This window comes from Apostichopus japonicus, chromosome 6, assembly GCF_037975245.1.
Source record: "Apostichopus japonicus isolate 1M-3 chromosome 6, ASM3797524v1, whole genome shotgun sequence".
Classification (NCBI taxonomy): Eukaryota; Metazoa; Echinodermata; class Holothuroidea; order Aspidochirotida; family Stichopodidae; genus Apostichopus; species Apostichopus japonicus.
In genome coordinates, this window is record NC_092566.1 from 10,039,988 (window position 1) to 10,064,590 (window position 24,603).

The 24,603-nt window shown below is 39.6% G+C and overlaps 1 protein-coding gene across 3 annotated transcripts in view; it reads right to left on the reverse strand.

Moving 5' to 3' along the window:
- The window catches only part of LOC139968939 (paladin-like), a 98,720-nt gene that overhangs the window by 42,316 nt on the left and 31,801 nt on the right, over positions 1–24,603 (reverse strand). For 2 of the 3 annotated variants that reach the window (XM_071973561.1, XM_071973562.1), the window contains exons 3-4: positions 23,703–23,879; positions 447–620 (exon numbers count right to left, since the gene is read on the reverse strand). In XM_071973561.1, the coding sequence (XP_071829662.1) occupies positions 447–620; positions 23,703–23,879 (351 nt within the window). The remainder of the gene's footprint in view (positions 1–446; positions 621–23,702; positions 23,880–24,603) is intronic. The other variant, XM_071973563.1, reaches the window with a different exon arrangement.

A 24,603-nucleotide genomic window follows, 5' to 3' on the forward strand; every position in this document is an offset into this window, starting at 1 on the left:
AAACACAACCAGGTGTATTAAATTCTCATTTTACTATCAGTTCACACTTTTTCTTTTGTTTTCAACTGGATGTATCATTTTTTCATTGACTTTAACAAGAATCATACTTCACTTTCACTGTCAGAATTACTAGAACTTAATAAATTTAAAATATCAAAACAAGTTTTTGAGGTGATTTTCTACAATTTGGTGGCACCATTCTGAACCGTTAAAAGGAAAGATCGTAATTACCCAAAACCTTCAAAAAATATCATCTTGTTCTTGTTTTTATTCTTTTCAACTATTAACCTAAACATGTAATCCCCATATGCAGTCCTTTTTTTGAGAACAAAAGAAAAATCCATGTTTTATTGTTCTGCAACATAGTTTTCCTTGACAACAACAATTTCATCATCATCATCATCACTTGACCCTGCATTCCTCCTCACAAAGCCCATGCACCTTACCTCCTTTCTTATCAACACTTCCTGGTCGCTGATATCATCTCCAGTCGCTCTCCGGAACACCACGTTATCCCTCAAGTGATCTCTTTCCCGTGGAGAGTACGGCATAAAATCTTCCCCCCTCTGAACGAATAGAACAGGTTCTGCTCTTATGTTGATGACACACACTTCTTGTTGCTACGGTGATAAGAAAACAAGAAGGGAGAGAACGTAATTTGACTTTGGCCAATGTGTGTTTGTCAATCCTGGCTACTACGCACATGTACGATAAGAGTGTTCAACAAACGCAAGTTGCCATAAATTACCGGCTGTTTGATGGAAATGGAGATGTCAGGTACAGGAAAGACGACAAGAAAAAAAAGGTCGAGGCACATTGTAAGAATTGTGAAACATCGGGGAGGGAAAACAGGGAAGAATATCAATATTGCCGCGTTTAACGGACTTAAATCTAGAACAAAAGCACTAACAAAGTTTGTTCTCGACCCAAAACTTGAGAGAAAAACACCGGAAAATTGTTAAATCATATCATAAATCTTACAAAGAAATATAAGAAATAACGTCAGATCGCTCTATATATGGTAGAGAGGAAGAGAGGAAGAGAGAGCATTAAATTTTGTGGGGAGACAGGTAAGCAAAGTAACTAAGCAATTCAGTTCAATTCAAGGAAACTGCAATGTGATGAAGAATAACATGTTATGAAACCTTCTGCTGTTTTAGTATGGATACAATTTAATACAAGGCTATATGGAATCAAAACAAATTTGTTTCCAATTATGTCAGCTTTCTAACTATCGAAAACAGCTAATAGAAATATTTATTCAAATTAGAGTACTTAAATAAAGTTATATGCACAAGTAACTATTTTCACAGTTTAAAAAAAAAAAAATTGAAAACCAGAAAATGAGGCTACCAGAGGTGACCTCTTTGTCCATTATATTAAGTATCTAAAAATGAGGCATTAACAATTTCAGGAGTTTTCACTGATTTTCACAATATTAAACATAAAAGATTACTTATTAACATTAATAACGACCTCTAAAACTTGAGTCCACGTACCAAGTCAAATCTAAAATTCAAACAGGTCTTCATTCTGAAGAAACACTTTGACAGTTAAAATGTGTAAACCTTTGTAATTTAAGTTCATTCATATAACCATAGCTATAGAACCATACCTATGTTTAGGTGATAAAATATACAGTTGTGCTGGCTGTTACAATGTCATATTGATGTAAACATGTATTTCGAAGATCACTTGAAAAATAAGACTTAACGAATAACAGTCATATTTTATTGAAGATCAATTAAAGCAAGACATAAATATTTACCCATAAAATGAAAAGTAATTTTATAATGAAATGAATGCCAGGAATTACACATTTCGCTGGCAACGAAAACGAAATTTGTTAATATTCGTTCTGCTGTTGGCATAAAATAGCATCGTAACTTTTGTCTGCACTGGGTGTCATGTTCTCTCACTAATGGAAAATGTCACCTCAATTTCCTATAAGCTGGCTGGATAATGGATTATCGGATTATCTGATATTTGGTGTATTAATCAACCAACTGATCTGCTAACTGATCTGCTTAACCAAATGGAACAAATATTCAGTTTCCTTAATTTAGTTTTTAATACAAATACACCGCCAAGAAAATTGCCAACATCCACGATTTTCCTTCATGAATTATGCAATATATTGGTATGATGGAATGAAAACTCTCCCAAGTTGACATTTACCAGCAGAGTAAATTTGAATTTCCTCTTTATCTTTCTTGCAAACATTCTATTAAGCAGCAGGCTTTCCCTATATCAGATTGGACACCTATCAAGCACTGAGGCACAACAAATCATTCCCAACTGGATTTGTTCCTCAAAACGGTATTCCTCATATCCAACAGGACTTGAACACACGGTACAGTAGATCGTCCCAAGACAAGAAGTAACCAGGTGAAATAGCAGTCGCATGCATGTCTGAAGTGGCTGCAGTCATCAACCTTGGTTGCAACCCTCACCCGAGAGAAGCGCATGGTCGCAGGAATGGCCGATGCCCAAACAGAGGTGCTGGGCTTTATTGAAATCAATACAGTTATACATGTATGGACATACATGCCTTGATGGTTCTCGAATCTACTCAATTCATGAATTGAAAAATATTCCAAGACAAAAAGTAACCAGGTGGAATAGCAGTCCCATACATGTCTTAGGTGGCCCAAGTCACATACATGTCTTAGGTGGCCCAAGTCACATACATGTCTGAGGTGGCCAAAGTCACATACATGTCTGAGGTGGCCAAAGTCACATACATGTCTGAGGTGGCCAAAGTCACATACATGTCTGAGGTGGCCCTACTCGCACTCATGTTTGAGGTGGCTGCAGATGCATTCATGTCTGCGTTGGCTGCAGTCATTAAACTTGATGTGGTAGCAAGCGGTAAACAAGTTACGAAACAACAAAGACGAGCATAAAACTGAAGAAGAACACCACCCTCCCAATTCGTGAGGAGACTATTTCGGTAGACGACTTAACGATCGTGCCGATAGAATTTCATGTTTAAAATGGACACGTGTACGGAGCAGAGAAAAGTAATATTCGTATGTATGTACTGTAGATGGTGCACAATGTGAAATCAAAAATGGTAAAAAGGAAGAAGAGGGATAAAATAAGGTGCAAATAATCGGTTTACTGATTCAATATGTCATTCAACTATGTATACCTCTGAGATGGCCGGCTTTCCTTGTTATATAATAATCTTACAAGACACTCAGTAATAAAGAGAAAATTGGTACAACCTGCAGGCTACGCAAAAATTTTAATTTTTTGCATTTCTTTGTGTCATGATGGAATTACCCTCAAATTATGACATATATTAAGATAAAGAATCCTCAATATATCAGTGGGAATAATTTTTTTATTTTTTTATTATATATATATATCTATATATATATGTGTGTGTATATATATATATATATATATATGGGCGATTCCATGGTAACTCGCATTACACTTTTTGCTGTTTTTTTATCATCCAAGTGCTGTGGCTCGAATATGGGTTAGTGTAACTCCTCAATTTTCTGTGGTGTTATACCCAACATTCATAGCTACAATATGAAATTATCAAGAATTATAATTGTGTTCGCCTTAATGTATGGTGCGCTTCCAAATATCGGTAACTCGCATTACGGAAAAAGGACACCTGAAAAATTGACACCGGTACAAAATGGCAATGTGCTCAAACAAAGAATGATTTCTTCAATTGCTTACATGTACAAGATATCTACCCTACTGATGTTTATAAATCAGCAGTAGAAAATATGAAACAACTTCAGATGTGGTATTGAGGGGGGAAAAGTCTGGTAACTCGCATTACGGTAACTCGCATTACACTTTTTCCAGTCATCGAGTTTGCTGTTTATTCATCAAATTCTTTGAAAGAGATATGCTCCAAAGCCATTTTTGAAACTCTTGGAAACTCTTAGAAACTGTAAAACTCTTTCCAAAACTTTTAACAACATTTTAACAACAATTTGCAAAACATCCTGACAATTATATCAATAATAATCGAAGTTGACTGAACCAGAAAATCAACTGAAGAATTGTTGACTAACAAGATTGCAATGTACACTATTGAATTATCGATCCATATTTCCAATCAAGCTAATCCAAAATTGTTGACTTACAAGATTGCAATGTACACTCTTGAATTATCAATCCAAATTTCCAATGAAGCTAATCCAAGCAAACTGGTAGCTCTCCTCTTCCATTTTAATGTATCAAAATATCTACTGAAAGTTAAACAGGTTCACAGCTTATATGGTCAATTCCATGGTGACTCGCGTGACATTTTTACTCAAATTCCTCTCTATTTGATATCATTTAACAAATAAAGAAATTACCTGGGAGAAAAGCATTAATGTAGCAGTGAATGTACGCCTTAATGCTTACAACAGTAGAGAAAAAATATTTATACCTCAAGTATTGGGGGTGAAATATGCGAAAAAGTAAACGTGACTCGCGTGACAGTTACTATTAGCAAAAATCAGAATGCACACACAAATGTTCGATTTCTTATGTCTTATTAAAATTTTTCCAATCACTTTTTATAATCATACTGAAGTTGAAAAATACCTCTACCTCAATTGCTATGCAACTTTGAAAAAAAGTTGTAACGCATGAAAATAACGATGAAGATGTATTGTGACTCGCGTGACAAGAAAACGTGACTCGCGTGACAAGTTCACTTTTCGGATAGTTCTAGACCAAATGCAGTAGTGAATTGAGGGTACAGATCTTGCATAGTGAAATATAACATTCATTGGTCTAGAAAGTGTCCAAAAGGTACTTCCCTTGGGAATGTCCAGATGATATTAATGTCCCCGAGTTACCTTCATGACTGCAGACAGTAGGTAATATACTGTACGGGTAGTACAGTTGTTCAGGCAATATATTTTGTCAATTAATATTTATAACAATATTTAGTCTGTTGAAGTCACTTATTTGAAAGTTATAGAAGAAACAGATCTATCAAAATGTGATTCAAATTACCATTCTCATTTGTCATATTTGAATAAACCAAAAGTGTAATATTTGAGAAGATACATTCGCTCATAGGATTTTGGGAATGCCTTGAGCAGTGAAGACCTTAAGGTTGTCAAGTCATAGCACATGGCATTGCCAGATACAAATGTAGATTATGTTTTAGTATAATCCTAAAAAATCAATGACATGTGCTAACTTTCCAAATGTGGTGATAAAATAGGCATTATATTGCGAATAAATATTCATGATTTTAAATTCTGATATTTCAAATGAAATTATGCTAATTAGTTGCATTATGTGTGCCCATATTATTCAAGTTGCCAAGTTATTAAAGGGGAATGCATATGATATCTTTAATCAGTGATTCATTCATCAAACTAGATAACATCCCTGTAATTTTCACACAGTAAATAGGTAGAAACACTATATTGATTTGACGTGACTCGCGTGACGTGACTCGCGTGACATTCATAAAGGGTGATTTTCCGCAAAATTTGAATATCTTCTGGAAAGGAAAATTCAGTAATCCTTTTGGTATCTATGTGAAGACTTGATATTCATTATTTGGGGTAAAACTATTGTGCAGGCAAGGAGAAAAAAAACAAAAACAGTAAATTTTGTGACTCGCGTGACAGTAAATGGAGGGTGTTTTCAATTCATCACTATTGTCTAATGCCTTGATGTCGAAAAAAAGTTAAAGCTATTAAGTGAGCACTATGCTATAGCAAATATAATTAGTCCAAAAAACTGATGATATCTATGATTACTATGTACAAATCTGCACAAAATGAAATTTCACTGTATTTTTCATAATTTAGTTACAACGGGAACCATTTGTTATAACTGACCCCATAATCAAACAAATGATGTTTTGGGGTGAAAAAATTATTTTTAGTAACTACAAGTATTCTATTTATTGGAAACTTGTACAATTTTAATGTACAATGATTTTAAATTTTTTGGTATGATGTTGACCTTATCATGGAATTGACCATATAGTGAATTACAAGAAAAGTTTCTTTGGCATGTTAATTAGTGATTGGTTCTTTGGAAATTTGTATTTAGGGTTCTTAGGAAAAGCATGAAACTAATAAAACAATCCTTGTTCCTAATTCTATCAGTATAATAACATTATCAACAATAACACAATAGATGTTTCATCATGTGGTATGAGGGCATGATGGTAGGCCATTCTAGATAACCTTGAATGGATGGTGTTTTGTATCAAATTAGAATTTTGATGCAAACTTGAATTGGCCACAACTATTAGCAATCAAAGGTGTTCCCAACTTCTTTATCATCTTGCTTCGTCGATAGAAAGTTTTGTCATCCCTGGGGTTTGGCCATTTCCAGTTATCAATTCCCGTGAAATCCGGTGGCCTGCCTTATTTTGTGTAATTTGGGGATTTGAAATGCTTTGGAGTAAAGGTTGATTTTCACATTGTAGTGATAAGACACTCATATTGGGGAAAGGGGTTTGCACATCATGATATTTGGGGAACACACATTTGAATTGGTAAACCACACCAATCTATTCCAACTGACCAAGCCTCTGCAATCCTGCCCCATCCCCCCCAGCAGCCCCAATCATCCCCTATGCAAACTCCCCGTCCGTCCCATCCCCTCTGCCCATCCCACTAATTCTGAGGTGCCCACACCCTTGACAGCATCAGCTTTCACATCAAGACTAATTTCCATCAAGATGTTAGGCACATTATAATGGTCATGATTTACAATATTTGCCCATCCTTGAACATATAGATTACTATGTGATAGGCTACAGACTAATATAGCCTAAGCTCTCACAATTTGTCCTAAATATTGTACCAAGCAATTAATATCCCATGAAAATGCTAATGTTAAAATGGAGAAAGAATAGGCTAACTTTACTCATTTGATGATATCACAGTTGAATGCAACTTGGAAGGTCCGTGATTCCACAAAGGTCAGGTGATAAAATCATCAATGTCTGTTGAAACTGTCTTATTGGTCACATGTGATGTAATGGAGGTTGCAGTGCATTCTGGGTACAGGAAGTAACTACTGTGCACACCTTATATAAGTATTTAGTGCGCTGTATTGTTTTGTTGATCAGTAGTACTGCAAGTGAGATTGGAATAATATGTGGTAACTCGCATTACAGTGGTAACTCGCATTACTGGTAACTCGCATTACAGTTTTCAATGGCTATTTATATCTATATACTAGGTACATTTCTAATTCTTTCAACTATTTTTATACTCTTTACTTTGACTAGAAGCATAATATGAAATGGCAGGAAATTATCTGCTCCAGTGAAAAAAAAAAGTTAAAAACTTGGTCTTTCAGTAACTCGCATTACGCTCTCAAATCAGCTATGTGTCGTTACAGCCATATATGCCTACAAACCAAAAGTGTTTGGAGGAATTGTGATTAATATTTTAATATATCACTAATGGCACTACCAATACATATATAACAAATTTATTTAGGTTGCTTTCAAATATGGAAATCTGAGACTTTGAAATATCCATACTATTTCCTCAAATATTCCCTCAAAATTCAACATTAGTCAGGTATTCACATTTTTTGGTAGAAGAACGTGATAAAGTTGGAAAAAAAGTACATAACCCAGACCCTAAATGTGTTTATAGTATATTAGAAGCCAAAAATGGCTGCAGAAATGATTTTGAAAATTTGGGGTCATGTCCCTGTTTTCACGGAATCGCCCATATATATATATATACACACACATTTCTATAGTTGATTCCAGCATGGAAACATCTAAACAGATTCTACAGTCCAAATTTTACCATTCCAAACCATACGAACCCTCAAAAAGCAATTATATAACGACGAACCCAACACTGCACAGTAAAAGGAAGTTATAATGATGTGCATGTGATTTGATACAAGCTGTTATTACGTATTGAATACCTCTCGCAATCTTCTACTTTTCCTTGAAGATGGCTGTTATTCAAGACTAAATTGCTTTATTGATTTTCCTCTGGTACTTTCTCTCAAAAGGCATTTTTTTTTCGCCGATGTGAAAAAAAAAAATTGAATTGAATTGAAATGAAATGAATTGATATGAAACGCTCGGGTCGATGGGTTTGTTGAAAAGATGAGGTCAAATGGAATATAATTTGAAGGAAGATGAATGACACGCACGGCACCTACTGCGATTAAATCTTACTCTTGATGATATCTGGAGCAATGACACTATAATTCCACTGCTGAAACTAGCGATGTTGCTCTGATATACAGTCGTCGGGGTGGCCGCCCTCTTGGCAGTGGAGAATTGGAGATACCTATCGTTACGTATGTTTACGTACGAATGTTAAGATTCGGATTTGGCTAGTTACAGTGTTACAGCGCTGGGGAAATTTGCACTTGATTCACACACGTATGTGCAGTGTTTTTGATGTTACGGTACAATGAATGCGGCGGGGTAAATTGTGGCGACATGTGATGTGTGAAACTTGGTGCAGTGACTGAGTAGTACAGAAAGCAAATGTAAACAGATTTATGATTAGGTGTTTTGATTTAGAGAAGGTCTTGATCTAAAATGCCTCTCATTAAATATGAAGTTCAATAAGCAATGTAAACAATTTTATGATTAGGTGTTTTGATTTAGAGAAGGTCTTGATCTAAAATGCCTCTCATTAAATATTAAGTATAATAAGCAATGTTAACAGTTTTATGATTAGGTGTTTTGATTTAGAGAAGGTCTTGACCTAAAATGCCTCTCATTAAATATTGAGTATAATAAGCAATGTTAACAGTTTTATAATTAGGTGTTTTGATTTAGAGAAGGTCTTGATCTAAAATGCCTCTCATTAAATATTGAGTATAATAAGCAATGTAAACAGTTTTATGATTTGGTGTTTGATTTAGAGAAGGTCTTGATCTAAAATGCCTCTCATTAAATATTAAGTATAATAAGCAATGTACGGTAAACAGATTTATTATGAGGTGTTTTGATTTAGAGAAGATCTTGATCTACAATGCCTCTCATTAAATATGAAGTTCAATAAGCAATGTAAACAGTTTTATGATTTGGTGTTTTGATTTAGAGAAGGTCTTGATCTCAAATGCCTCTCATTAAATATTAACTATAATGAGTAATGTAAACAGTTTTATGATTAGGTGTTTTGATTTAGAGAAGGTCTTGATTTAAAATGCCTCTCATTAAATATTAAGTACATTAAGCAATGTAAACAGTTTTATGATTTAGGTGTTTGATTTAGAGAAGGTCTTGATCTCAAATGCCTCTCATTAAATATTAAGTAAAATAAGCAATGTAAACCTGTTTATGATTAGGTGTTTTGATTTAGAAAAGGTCTTGATCTAGAGTGTCTCTCATGAAATTTTAAGTACAATAAGCAATGTAAACAGATTTATGATTAGGTTGTTTTGATTTCCAAAGAACTTGATCTAAAATGCCTCTCATTAAATATGAAGTATAATAAGCAATCTAAACAGTTTTATGAATAGGTGTTTTGATTTAGAAAAGGTCTTGATCTACAGTGTCTCTCATAAATTTTAAGTACAGTGAGCAATGTAAACAGATTAATGGTTAGGTGTTTAGAGAAGGTCTTGAACTAACATGCCACTCATTAAATATGAAGTACAATAAGCATTGTCAACAGTTTTATGATAAGGTGTTTTGATTTAGAGAAGGTCTTGATCTAAAATGCCTCTCATTAAATATGAATAACAATAAGCAATGTAAACAGATTTATGATTAGGTGTTTTGATTTAGAAAAGGTCTTGATCTAAAATGCCTCTCATTAAATATGAAGTTCAATAAGCAATGTAAACAGTTTTATGATTTGGTGTTTTGATTTAGAGAAGGTCTTGATCTCAAATGCCTCTCATTAAATATTAACTATAATGAGTAATGTAAACAGTTTTATGATTAGGTGTTTTGATTTAGAGAAGGTCTTGATTTAAAATGCCTCTCATTAAATATTAAGTAAAATAAGCAATGTAAACCTGTTTATGATTAGGTGTTTTGATTTAGAGAAGGTCTTGATTTAAAATGCCTCTCATTAAATATTAAGTACATTAAGCAATGTAAACAGTTTTATGATTTAGGTGTTTGATTTAGAGAAGGTCTTGATCTCAAATGCCTCTCATTAAATATTAAGTAAAATAAGCAATGTAAACCTGTTTATGATTAGGTGTTTTGATTTAGAAAAGGTCTTGATCTAGAGTGTCTCTCATTAAATTTTAAGTACAATAAGCAATGTAAACAGATTTATGATTAGGTTGTTTTGATTTCCAAAGAACTTGATCTAAAATGCCTCTCATTAAATATGAAGTATAATAAGCAATCTAAACAGTTTTATGAATAGGTGTTTTGATTTAGAAAAGGTCTTGATCTACAGTGTCTCTCATAAATTTTAAGTACAGTGAGCAATGTAAACAGATTAATGGTTAGGTGTTTAGAGAAGGTCTTGAACTAACATGCCACTCATTAAATATGAAGTACAATAAGCATTGTCAACAGTTTTATGATAAGGTGTTTTGATTTAGAGAAGGTCTTGATCTAAAATGCCTCTCATTAAATATGAATAACAATAAGCAATGTAAACAGATTTATGATTAGGTGTTTTGATTTAGAAAAGGTCTTGATCTAAAATGCCTCTCATTAAATATTAAGTACAATAAGCAATGTAAACAGATTTATGATGAGGTGTTTTGATTTAGAGAGGGTCTTGATCTAACATGCCTTCTCATTAAAATATGAAGTACAATAAGCAATGTAAACAGTTTTATAATTAGGTGTTTTGGTGTAGAGATGGTCTAGATCTAAAATGTTTCAGATCCCAGTGGCTTTATGACATCATGACAGATTTACAAAATAATATTTCATAACCCCCAGGCACAACTATTAAACTAGGACGTCTCCCAAGCAGAAAAAAGGTCTTTTTTTCAGCTATTTGGGGGAGTCAGTGAAGTTCATCTCAAAGATCTCTGTTATCTTGCAGAGGGTGGGAGTTTGGTTTGTATCTCCATTCAAAACCATAAAGATATTTAAACAAATCTACATTTCTCAAGAGTCTCTCTTGATCCTTTATAACTATCTTGTTTTAACATCTGCCTATCCAATGACAATTGAAGCTGCCTATCTAATCAATTATTTAACATTACACAGACAAACATAGCTGCATGGTATAACACCACATGCATGTGATTGCATACAAAAATTACAAAAAACAGAGCAGAGAGATGACCACCATAATAATAGGAAAGATACATCATTAAAGACATTGTGAAAACTCAAAAGGATCTAGGTAAACTTGTAAATAGCTGCTCTGATATATTAAGTTCACAGATTACTCCAAATCTTAACAGCCGGTAGTCCAAAACTCCAGACCAAACATGAAAACCAGTGAAGGGGATTGACAGAAGAAAGTGGACGTACGCTATAGAGTCATAGAAAGGGGGGATGGAGAGGGGAACAGTGCTATATATGTTATCAACTTTGAAGGCTACCAATATATGTACTGCTTTAATATGCTGAATAGAGAACTACAGGGGTAAGAAAATACCTCCAAATGTAGTAATGACGTTGATCTCAATGACATTTAAATACTTCCTCATCCCAACCAACCCTCCCCCTCCCCTCTACCTCCCCCCTACCCTGGATCCCTATACAATGTAAGAATAAAGTTTGCATGCAAAATATGAAACCAATAATACAAAAGAAATTCCAAAACTTACTGGTTTGGATATTTACGAGTGACGAGCTTACCTGTCTCCTCACAACCTTAGCACCTCATTCTACCGTGCCTATAAAGTCCTGGTAAAATAATAACACTGTGCGCCCTCTATGACCGAACCCCCCCTCGGTCACTCCTCACTACTCATGAGACCACTCCTTAAAAGTGGCCTCACAGTCACCGAAATAGGGGTGGCCAGAATCCTCTGGCCACCCCCAAGGCTCCCGTCGACTAAACTTCTCAAAGGTGAGCCCTTAACAAAAGGCACTGATGCCTTCCTAGCAGGGAGAGTGTAATCCTCCCCGCCGCAGCGGGTAAGGGGGGGGACACTCTCCTGAGCCCTGCAGGCGAAACTACCCCTTTTTCCTAACAAGGAGCCTCATCCTGTAAAGGCCCAACACTTGCTAACCCTAAGACAACTTAGGTGAGTACGCATATGAAAAACACAGGGTGCAAAGTTACCCTCACCGATAGACCTGGCCGGTGACTCTTAGTAGTTGTTGGCTCTGTCTATCTGGTGTTGTGCTTGGAGTCGTGAGCCTAGTCGAACGACTGCTCCCCCGTCCGGCTGTGTCCCACCACCTCGGGGGAGGGAGGCGGGAATGGAGACAGGTAAGCTCGTCACTCGTAAATATCCAAACCAGTAAGTTTTGGAATATTTACTTCGCTCCTCGCTTACCTGTCTCCTCACAACCTTAGCACCGAGTGGCACTGCCCGATGGTGGGAGGCCCGAGGGGTGGGACCAAGTACCAACCGGACCTCGCATCGCCGAGCTACCAAAAGCTGCCTCGGCGTGTAGATTGTCAGGTAAGTAACAGGCGACGAACGTAGTTGGTGTTTTCCACGCTGCCACCTTGAGGATGTCCTGTATCGGGATACCGGCAGAGAGAGCTGTGGAAGCCGAGGCCCCACTGATGTTGTGATCTCTTGGCCGGGTATCCCCCCATCGTGAACGGGCGGATCATCTCTACTAGCCATCGGGATAGGGTATCCTTGGCGGCTGCTGTTTAAGGTGGTTGTGGCAGGATGAAAAGGGAGGTTGTTTGTCTCAACTTCTCTGTCCTGTTTAAGTACCACTTCAGTGCCCTGACTGGGCACCATCGCTTGTCCTCAGCCACTGATGAAAGGGTTTTGATTTCCGGAAAGAGAATGTCCCCGGGCAAGAAAGTCAAGGCCCGGTTCTTGGCAATAAGGGACGGGTCTGGAACCGTCCTCGCCCCATGGCCCTCGAATCTGATGTGGTTCTGTTTGGTTATTAGGGCTTGGAGGTAACTCCTTCACGCTGACGCTACCGCAATGACGAAGAGTGTTTTCTTTGTAAGAGCAGCCAGGGAAGCGTTCCCCGTTGATTCGTACAGCGGCCCTGCCAGGGCATGCAGCACTGCTGAGAGCCCCGCAGAGGGGGCTAACTGTCTGACTCGTGGACGGCGATTAGCCATGCCTTTGGTGAGCTGGTCAATGTCTGGGCTAATGCCCAGCGTGGAGCCGTCTGGAAAACCAGACGTCCCCGTCTGGGGCCTGCGTGTGGGACCTGCGGCCTGGGACCCGGGGTCCGGAGGGAGCCACTAGGATGAATTTACCCTTGGAGCTGCGAATCTTCCTCAGTATCTGGCTGATCATGCCCAAGGGGGGGGAAGAATTTAAACCTCTGGTCCGTCTCAAGGCAGGGACCTGGCGCTATGTGGAAGGCTGCAGGTGGGACCGCCTGTTACAAAAGATGGGCAGCCCATTGTTGCCCTTTGTCGTAAGCAGGTCTATCAGAGGTATGCCGAACATGTGGAAAAACCTACCGCATATTCCTTGCGAAGGGTTCACTCGTCGGGGTCGAGTTGTCCCCTGGGCAGAGCATCGGCCCTCACACTCTCCTTTCTGGCTATATGGGAGACCCATAGGGCCGTGCCAGATTCTGCAGCTGTGGTGAGGGTCTCCCATGCCGGACGGCACAGTCTCTCTGCCCTGGTGCCACCCTGTCTATTGATGTAGCTACTGTACAGTATGCCACCACCATCGTGTTGTCTGGGAGGATGGTGATCAAAGTGCCCTGTACTTGGGCTTGGGAGGGCTCCAGAGAGCCCCAACCCCACAGTCCTGAGAGCGAGGCGGAAGCACATGAACCTGGTTATCTTTGCAAATAGGGTGTTGGGGCCGATCCTTTGCCCTGCTGACGCCACTGTGGTGCAGGAAAGTGGTTTCTCTGTATATGCTGCTAAAGAAGTCAAGGACAGTGGCCTGTATGATGACCTTGTTAGCGCCTGCAATACAGCAGCACTCGCAGTACTGCTTGCAGTACCACAGTACTGCTGATGACCCCTTTAGTTATCAACCAGTTGCAATCAGAAAACCTCTGAAGAAAAGTACTGCCTTGATGATGTAGACCTAAGCTGTACCCTGTAGGGAGGTTTCATGGAGGTTCTTTCCATGAAAAAATAATATTAATAATAATATTGAGGGTTGAACTGCGCCGGCCTATCTATCGATAACGAAGCCAGAGGCGCTAGCAATATTACCCTTCTCAAAAATAACCTGTTAAACAGAGAGAGATCCCTCCTGGATGGAAAGACGCAATGGAGATAAAGTGCCTTGCCCAAGGAAACAACAGAATGATCTGGCCAGGACTAAAACCTGCAAGCCTTAGATCACCAGTACACTGCCTACACCGCTTGACCACAGTGCTCTCCAAAAATTGAGTACTGAATGGATAGTTTGCTTCATCAGAGTCTTAATCAATGCTACAGCTGCTATGTGGCTTTTACAACTACAGTATATGTATGTATTTGTGTATGTAATTTAGATCATCCTGCAAATAGGAACTTGTGAAGAAGCCTCATTGGCTTATCAAAGCCGCAAGCTGATCAAGGTCAGTCTCGTACATTCATATTTAATGTCCATGACTATGAATTGTCAACAGCTCTGTAACTGGACAACATACATTAATCTTGGGGTGACTTGAACCGGGGACCTTTTGATTGGAAGGCACCGGGTTTAACCACTGAGCTAACTAAGCTACAGCCCTACTCACCAGGAACAAACTCCCAACAGGGGATGTGTAGGGTGGGTTTGTAGAAATTCCACCTCATCAATCCTGGCTGTTTCATGGAGTCCAGGGAGTTACTCAGCAAACACAAAGGCGTTACTAAATGCTTAGTCTTTTGCTATGATAGCGTTATTAGAGGTGTAAGAAATATGTTACCGAAACCCTTTAGGGGCTATTATTTCAAAACAATTTCCGTTAAGACATTAATATAACATTAATATAACGCGTAATATCTCATAGACATCTTATGTCAACGTTTTATCAACACCACATTTAACGTAATAAACACGTATTGAATGTTATGATAACGTACCCGTTACTTCTCAAATCTCTTCCTGTCGAGATGTGTCCATTTCGTAGTGCAGTAAAGGTTTCCAGCTTCCTATTGAAACCACCTAGCGCCTAGGCTAGTCAAGACTAGGCCATCAGGTGCTACGAAATGCAACTCTGCTTAAGATGTCGGAACATCGAACATTGCTCATGAAGCGCATGCTGTATGTTCGGAGCGTGTTAGCGCTTGTAACTTGATGGGGTTGTATCCTACCCCTTTTTCAACTTACTAACGCGTTTGTCTTGGTAATTCACCAAAGAAATAGGAAGAAAGGCTTATTCCATAGGATCGCTCACGTAGTCGATAGCTCGTTGCGGTAAAAGTTGAGCTTACACGTGTCAAGCCAGGTGGCTGCTTGGCCCCCCCTCCTCTCTTAACAAATGTGCCACGTTGTACCTTTTTTTTTTTTTTTTTTTCTGGCAGTTTGCCAAGGATCTATGAGCGTTATGTTTCCTGGCACTTTGCCAAGTCTCGAGAAAGTTCTCTTCCTAGCAGTTTGCCAAGGTTTTAAATTAAACGGAATACTGTACGTCATGAGAACCGATTTGAAACCCCTCAGTCTTACGCATTTTAACATGTTCTGGAAGTGGGTTCACCAGTGTTTTAAACGAGTGTTTTTAAACACAAGTAAGATTTTAACCTAGGCAAATGGCGATGAATTATGATTAGAGAGGAGTATAATTAGCGAGGAGAATATGACCCCTGAGTGTCTGCAGGTACTCGATAAATAAACACACATTTGGGATGTGTAGCGGTGTTTTCCCGCAAATGATTCGAACCTGTCGTCGCCGCTCAAGCTGCTAGTTCCGGGGGGGGGGGGGGGACACTCCCCTTATTCTGGGAAGCGGGAGTAACCGTCCTCTGTAACCCCGAAATCTAGGGGTCGACCTCGTCGTCTAGGCCGGACAGGTTGCCCGACGCTCTGCAAACCAGGTCGTCCTTGCCGGGGAACAAATCAGGTTCCATTCTTTGGTCTGGGATTGATCGTGGTGTCGCGGCCGGGCTGGCCGTGGGTTGCGATCGCTCCTCGGCACCGATGTCTGTGTTCGGTGTCTGGGGATAGATATTTCTCCCTTTGCCGTGGGAACCTGGCTCGGGGCTGGTTCTCTTTTCAGATTGGGCGCTTGCCCCTGCTACCCCGTTCTGGGGGCCCGGCATTGGTAATCTCATCGGTTCCCGGCCTCAGGACCGGCCGCGGCTCCGGTTAGGGGGTCTGCGGGCCGGGCTTCTGCACCTGCTACCCCGTTCTGGGGGCCTAGCAGTTGTTAATCTCGTTGTAAATGTTGTTGTAGTTGTAAATGTTATTGTAAATGTCGCAGTTGTAAATGTTGTTACTCTCGTAGGCTCCCGACTTCGGGACCAGTTTTAGATCCCGTTTGGAGATCTGCGGACCGGGCTTCTGCCCCTGCGCCCCCGTTCTCGTCGGGCCCGGGCCCTCCGGAGCCAATCTCTGAGGACCCAGCAGTCGATTGTATAGCTCTGGTTCCCGGCTCCGGGGGCGGTCTCGGATCTGGAGTGAAACCTCGGTTCTGCCTTCCCTTCGAGTCTCGCCGGACCCGGGGTCTCGCCGGACCCGGGGTCTCGCCGGACCCGGGGCCTCGCCGGACCCAGGCTCCCGGAGCCCGTCTCTGTGTGCGTACCACGCCGGGTACCACCACGCCGGTACTCCTCGACCCGGACATTCTGTCCTTTCCGGTGGGATTTTTTTTTTTTTTTTTTTTTTAATATTTTTTTCTCGCCGGACCCGGGCTCCCGGAGCCTGCTATGGGACCGGCTCCGTTTCAGCGACCCCTCGGTCGTACTCTCTCTCTCGGACCCGAGCTCTCCGTGGCCTGTAGCCCGCGCTCCATGGGTCTCTCTTGCTGCGACCCGGACTGAGACGTTGCCTCTAGCCCGGCCGAGCCATGCCTCTTCTCAAGAGGTCTTTTCTTGGCGGGAGCCTTGCTCCTGCCCTTCCCTCTGGCCGTAATCAACCGGACGTCGCCGGGACCGTTAGGGGTACTCTTTGCTGCGACCCGGACTGAGACGTTGCCTCTAGCCCGGCCGAGCCGTGCCTCTTCTCAAGAGGTCTTTTCTTGGCAGGAGCCTTGCTCCTGCCCTTCCCTCTGGCCGTAATCAACCGGACGTCGCCGGGACCGTTAGGGGTACTCTTTCTCTCTCTCTCCACCTCTCCTTCGGCCCTCTCCTGGCCACTTTCCTCCACCTCTCTCACCACTTCTCCCTCCTCCTCTCTCTCTCTCTCTTGTCTCTCCTATATCTTTTTCTGGGGCACCGATGGCCTAAGGAATCAAGTCCAGCCTGCCCTAAAGCTTGCTTCTTAGACTCGTAAGCCACTGGTCTATCTAGTGCCACTGGGCTGGCGAAAAATTTATGCAGACCAGGCGTGGGTCCCGTCTGGTGTAGGTTCTACACTTAGGACACAAATCGTGTTCGACCCAGGTTCTGCCTGGCCGAAACATCGAGTAGTTAAAAAGCTTTAGCTGGTTACGAGACAAACTAAAACGCTCGAATTAAGGAAAGACTAACTCTTAAGCTTACGGAAAAATGCAAACTAACAAGAGAACGGGAGATAACGGGAGGTACATAACGGTGAGTAGAGGTACGTAGCGTAACCTAGCAACGGCAAAATACGAAAAACGCTACGAAGTGGCCTAACAAAATCAACACAAGCTGAAAAAGAACATGAGAGAGCGAAATATAGAAGAAGAAATCGTGAATAGAAATACAATGTAGACATGCTATGAACATGAAAATACAACGACACGCCTATAGCGTGGGGAAGGGAAAATGGCGGGAAACCTAGGCAGTTCGCGGAACTGCTACCCCCGCAAAAAACCTAAGGGCGGAAACGCACTAGGAATAAAAACAGTCCCCAAAACCCTCCCTTTCAACAAAAAAGGATACTTATCGGGCTGGAAAGGACTGCAATACTCCTAAGAATCCGAGGAAAGAAACTTCCAAAGATCGCTAAAGAAAACCAAGACGAAATCCAAGGGAAATATATCCACAAGAAATTCACGTGAAGACACTTTTAATGGTAGAATGAGTAGTGAGGAGTGACCGAGGGGGGGTTCGGTCATAGAGGGCGCACAGTGTTATTATTTTACCAGGACTTTATAGGCACGGTAGAATGAGGTGCTAAGGTTGTGAGGAGACAGGTAAGCGAGGAGCGAAGTAAATTGTGAGAGTTTACATGTAGGTGATGACATCCATATTGTCCAATATATGTGATATTTTGAGTATCAGCACGGCGCAACCTGGATTATCTGGATATGTGTTTTATACATAGATCACAAAGTTCATGGGGGAGGAAGGGCGGGGAGGGGGTGAGAAGAGACCAATAGAGGGAATTACTATAGTAACACTCGTAATGTTTTCATTTATTAATGTAATGATCGCCTTACAGCCGCCTCGAAGGAAATTAAGTATTAACACCCGAAAAATGACCACACGAGACATCGATATTATATTAAGGACAAAACTAACAACAACAGGAAGTTTTATTAGCCATTAAACTAATTATGTAACATGGCAACATGGAATTTTGCCTCTTTGATGCTTCCTCTTCTTTTAAGTTCATTCAGGTCATGAGAAAGTAAGACAAAGGGTCGGACAGATTTGATTATGCACTAAAGACAATTGCAAGTTAGATTCAGGTAGATGGTTATGAAAAACATCAAAGTTAGACAAAGTGTCTTTGTCTGAACTTAATTGCTTAATAAAAATGCTGGATTTAAAAAAAAAATATTTGTGTTCATATTTCATGATGGATCCCCCTTAATACAGTGGACTTCGAAAGATCTGCTGTACATCGTCAGGAGGGAGGAGTCTAAATAGTGTAAGGCTGTGTCAGTTACAATTTGTGTCAGAACTGTGTCAGTTACAACACAAGGGAGTGTTAGCTCAGTGGTTAACGCCGGTGCCTTTCAAATCATAAGGTCCCGAGTTCGAGTCACTCCAAGATTAATGTATGTCGTCCAGTTACAGAGTTGTTGACAATTGACAATTCATAATCATTGACGTTAAATATGAATCTAAGAGACTGACTTCGGTCAGCTTGCGGCTTTGATAAGCCAATGATGGCTTCTTCGCGAGTTCCTGCTTGCAGGAGGATCTAAAATACATACATACACACACACATACACACATACTGTACAATTTAATGTTTTACAGCACTTTTATGAATATCTAAACTGTTATTCGCCAGAATAGGGTCACAACCAGCTCCCACTTGGGATACCTTGGGTGCTACAAGGTGAAGCTTTATTATAGATTTCCTTACAGCTTGGCTGGCTTTTGAAGGTCAAAGTGTAATTAATTACCCAAATTTAATTGATTAATTAATGGCCTTGTAGTGCTGACTGAATATATCACTCAGCAAGTCACCTAAATAATATCAGAGGACAAAGGATGAGTGATCATATATATTCATATACCTGTATATTGTAATCTTTATCATAAACATTGAAGGTCGCTCTCACACAAAACAGCCTGCAAAATCCCTCCCTATACAAGAAAAGGATTCTTATCAGGCTGGAAAGGATAAGATATATAAAATCCGATGGAAGAAAAAAGCTCCCAAAACTTCCGCTACCATAAGGACGAAATCCGAAGGAAATATTCCAATCGAAATAAACGTGTGTAGGCACTTAAAATGGTAGAATGAGAAGGAAGGGCAACGACCAGGGAGCCCGTCATAGAGGGCGCACAGTGTTAAAGGGTTTACCAGGGCATTTAAGGCACGGTAGAAGGGGTGCTAAGGTTGTGAGGAGACAGGTAAGCGAGGAGCGAAGTAAATCACAAGCAATAGAACTCTTGTTGAAGAGTGAACCTTTTAATCATCAGACTGATGATATTCCCTGTGAGATTACTTAGAATAAAAAGAAAATATGGAATTCCCTAAAATTAAATATTGCTTTTACTTCAGGCATTGTACAATATTTCAGAGCGTCTATGGTATCATTGGAGACTTAAGTCATCTATCTCGTTAATGACTTGCAATATCAATGCTTTTTCAAAAGTTAAGAAACATTCATCTGATATTTCTACAATTGCTTCTCTGATTGCAAACAGCTACTTTTTAAAGTTTATCAAAGCAGGTTATCTTGCACCGGCTCATGAAATTTTAAGCAGATATATCTTTCCGATCAAATAAAACAGATTGGCCAACTCCCCCACCCCGGGCTCTATGTGAGGTATTTCCTGATTCACAGGGATCTATACCCATACTATTACTGTAGAATCAAAAGTTTGTCGGTTAATACTAGGCTTTATAATTCCTACAAGTTCTGTAATGAGCTCGCTCCAATCACATATATATAGTAATTTTCAGTATCCGTATCCGCTGTTAATACGATTATATATGCCAATTAAGCTACCCAGATACCAAAATGAACATTTTAAGGAATTAATCAACTTTCTGAGCATTTTACAAGCAAGGTTTTAGCCCAAGGCTGGCCAAGAAAAGAAAAAAAAAATGAAAAATTCTCTTCAGATATATACCATCTGCCAAAAGAAAGAAGAAAATTAAAGTGCAGCCTTACAAACAGCTGCAACCAAGATCTCAACACAGAGAATATAAACAATACCAGTTTATATAACTGTACACTAACTACTAGTATGAACATTTTAAGTTTATAGAAAAATGCATAATCTTCATACACAATTGTGCAGTGTTGGTAGGCTGTTTGAATTTCAATAAACCAGAGAAATCTCTCAGCTCTTTCAAGTTTTCAACTTTTATTTTTAGTATATCTTGCATTTGGCCTAGTGAATCTTGGCTTAAATATATAGTATTTCCAAATCCTTCTAGATAAATCATTGATTTGTCTTCCCATCTCCTGCACCCCCCTACCCCCCCTGCCCCTCCCCCACTATAGATTACATTGTGCATGGTTAAACTAATCATATCATAGGAAATTGATGGTAGAAGCTGATGGAAACAATAGACTGAGTTGAAATCTACCATAAATGCATGTGATAAAGTAGTAGATACAGTACTGTATATATATATATATTCTAAACTATAGTTAAACAGTAGCTAGTCTGAGTTTTACCAAGTCATCTATCATGGTCACCCTGAAGGAGAGTTATATTTCATGTTGTCTGTAGACAAACTGTATGCACTCAGCAACTTCCAATGAAACATTTCCTTTGGTTTATTAGTTTGACTATCGTTGGGATAAAGATGGGAGTGACCCTACAGAGGGTCACTGGGGGTGCTGTTCAGATCATGTGATCAGTTGCTATAGGCCAGGGACAGACAGAGTGCAAAGATCTCGAATGCAAAACAAACTTTGGGTGACACTTTGGGTGTCACCCAAAGTGACACAGTGTCACCCAAAGTGACACCAATAACTGTCACTTCGGTTATTGTGAACAGTGACTTTGGGTGGTAGAATGAGAAATGATAGGTTGATGGGTCACTGTGACCTGGTCAGTGACTAAATGCTACTGGGTCACCCTAGGCAGAGTGAGTAGAGAGAGAGAGTGCATTTGTTATGGGTAGACAGGTAAGTCAGGAATCAAAGTCAAAGATAGCCAGTAACAGACATTAGACAGAGCTCTGTTCACGTTTTATTATCGATAGGGTCACATAATTGTAACCTTGAGCCAGATAAAAACTCAGAAATGCAGATGCAAACTCTAACGATCAAAGAAATGGTACAAATATAGCCAGATGGATTTACTATTTTTTAATGAAACAAAGAAAAACCTTGTAATATCAAAATTAGATGGGAGATTGCAGCTAATTATGATCATACAAATGCAAGGTCACAAATTAAGATGCCAAAACTAAAGATGATTCAAGCTAAAGATAAAAAAATATTTGAAACTAAGCTATGAAACCGGAAATAGCTATAAGGATTCCAGCTGCATGCAGCAGTCAAAGTCAACACTAGAGAATCAATTTCATTCCCGAAAAATGTGACCTGATTTTTCACAAACTTTTCAAAGAAAATATGGCTGAAATCTCCATAACTTAACTACCCAGTAAGGTAAACACCAAAGTTAAAAGTCGTTCAGCATATCTCGATGTTACGTCATATAGACACTGAGATACAATCTTCTATCAGGATTCCAGCTGCATGCAGCAGTAATAGTCGATACTGCAGAATCAATTTCATCCCCAAAAAGTGTGACCTGACTTTTCAAAAAATTTTCAAGGAAAAAATAGCCGAAATCTCCAAATGTTATGCACCCGGTCGAAGTAAAAAATCGCTTAGCGTTTCCCCGATGTTACATCATATAGACACTCAGATACAGCGCTGGATTATCAAAAAAAGTAGGTGAGGGAATTAAGTGCCTTGGAGCCACCTGAGGGGAACCACCAAGTTCAAGCATGTCCGAGTCTAGGAGTCCCCAGGATCAAGGCAAGGGGGGGAGGAGGGGAAACACTTCCAGGAAAAGCTATGCCAAAGTTTTATTTTGTAATTGTACATATGCCTTCAGAAGTAAAATAAAGGGGGCTGGGGAAGTATATGGTGCCACAGGAACCCAGAGTGTGTTATATTCCACTGCATTGATACTATCTAATTACAGTCAAAATTTTGTCCATTATAGTTAAGGAGAGTTCATTTAAAGGACAGATTTTTCACAAACTATGTAAGTTCAAGAATGACCCTGGTCTGGTTTTAAAGTACAGTAAGTCTTGCTAAAGGAATTATCACACAAACCGAAGACCGCTTAATTAAATCTTATGATATTTTCACGAGTCCTTATGAACGTTGAGAACCTTCTCGGCTGATAAAATATATTGAACATGTAGATACAAACCGCTTTCTTCTGCTTTCACCGATTATCTATAATTATCAAATATCTCCCTGGAAGTTCAGGGGCAGGACTCATGACCATGGCATCTCCAAAAGTTGCTCACCTTAAACATTTTGAAAACTGACATATATATATCAGTGATGAATACCCAAACCTTTGACTGATTTGGATATTTTCAAGATTCTTACCAGTCTCCTGCTAATATATATATATGCCCATCCTACTACCTAATCAACAACCATTGGTACAATAAAAAGCATTGAAATGCATGCAGTTGTCCCACTTCCAGGTGGCTGCAAACTTGATCTCAAATTTCAGAGTCTCATCTATTGATCCATTATCAAGGGGTTTTGTTGTGGCATGGTGCCGTGTTTTTAAGAATGTTTACAAATTTTCTGCATTTCTACAAAACCTGTATTCCACTCCCTCACCCCACCTTTTCCTTACCACCATACAATAAATGAATTTGTACCACCTCCATATAATACACTGCAACTTCGTCCTCCCTTCCAAATTTCACTTCTTTAGTTTCTGTTCTCATAAATCTATGAAAGTATGTTTTTTGGTGTGATGGTAACATCTTCATGAGAAGTTTACAAGTTAATCTGCCTTCCCAACCACCCTGCCTCCCAACCACCCTACCTCACAAACTCCCAACCACCCTGCCACCTAACCACCCTGCCTCCTTACCACCCTGCATCCTCCCAACCACCCTGCCTCCTAATTGTTCTGCCTGTTAACCACCCAACCACCCTACCTCCCAACCACCCTACCTCCTAACTTCCCAACCACCCTCCCTCCTAACCTCCCCACCAGCCGTGCCTTTGATTAAACCAAATTAGCATACTGCTCCCCTTAACTGCTAATATTACTCACCACATCACACTTGTCATACAGGTGTTCCATCACCCTACGGAGTCCCTCCACGGATGGCTGTCCCATGCCGTAAACTGGGAAACCTTCCAGCTTTCTGAAGTTGGGAGCTCCATGTGATTCCAGAGTCTTTAATTCATCCAAACCTTTGAAATGGTCTGCAACCATGAAATATTTCTCCTGTTTAAAAAAAAAAAAAAAATAAGAAGAAAATATATATATATTAAAAAACAGGCAATAAATTTTTAAGGGCAGTTACTATTAAATATTCCCTAAGTAGTTAAAAATTACCTAACCATTTAAGTGTCTGACAGGATAAGTGACTACTTTGATGCATTCCTAGCCAAAGCAGAAATTGATGAAGATCAGAGCTAGGATAAAACAAACAAACTGGGATGAAAATGCATCAGACATATCATCTTGAGTTGCTGAACTAACAGTAAGAAGTATTAAGAATACAACTCAATATATGCAAATTGTTACAATTTGACAATCAAACTTTTAAGCATGTTCAATTTCAAAATTGAAAATGTTTTCCTATGAAACAAGTTGTACACTTGTGATTAAAGGCAAGTGATGTCCACATTTGAAATTTAATTTGGAATTCAGCATTCACAATGTTGACATATAGTCTACTATACGAACCACAACATTGGGGACAGAGAGGGGGGATGGGAGCCTAATTACCTTGATTGCTATTATAATTTGTGACACCGAGAAGTTATTCCAAACAAATTGGGGGGAGGGTAGGACAGTGTAACTAATTAATCAAAGCAATGAATCCGCTGCGAATAAATTATCACATCTGTAGATTGGTTTAACCGAGAAGATTGAAACAAAGCAATATGTCTGCAAGTAATTAACTGTGCGCACCACTTGTTTTATTTTGGGACACCTCAAAGAG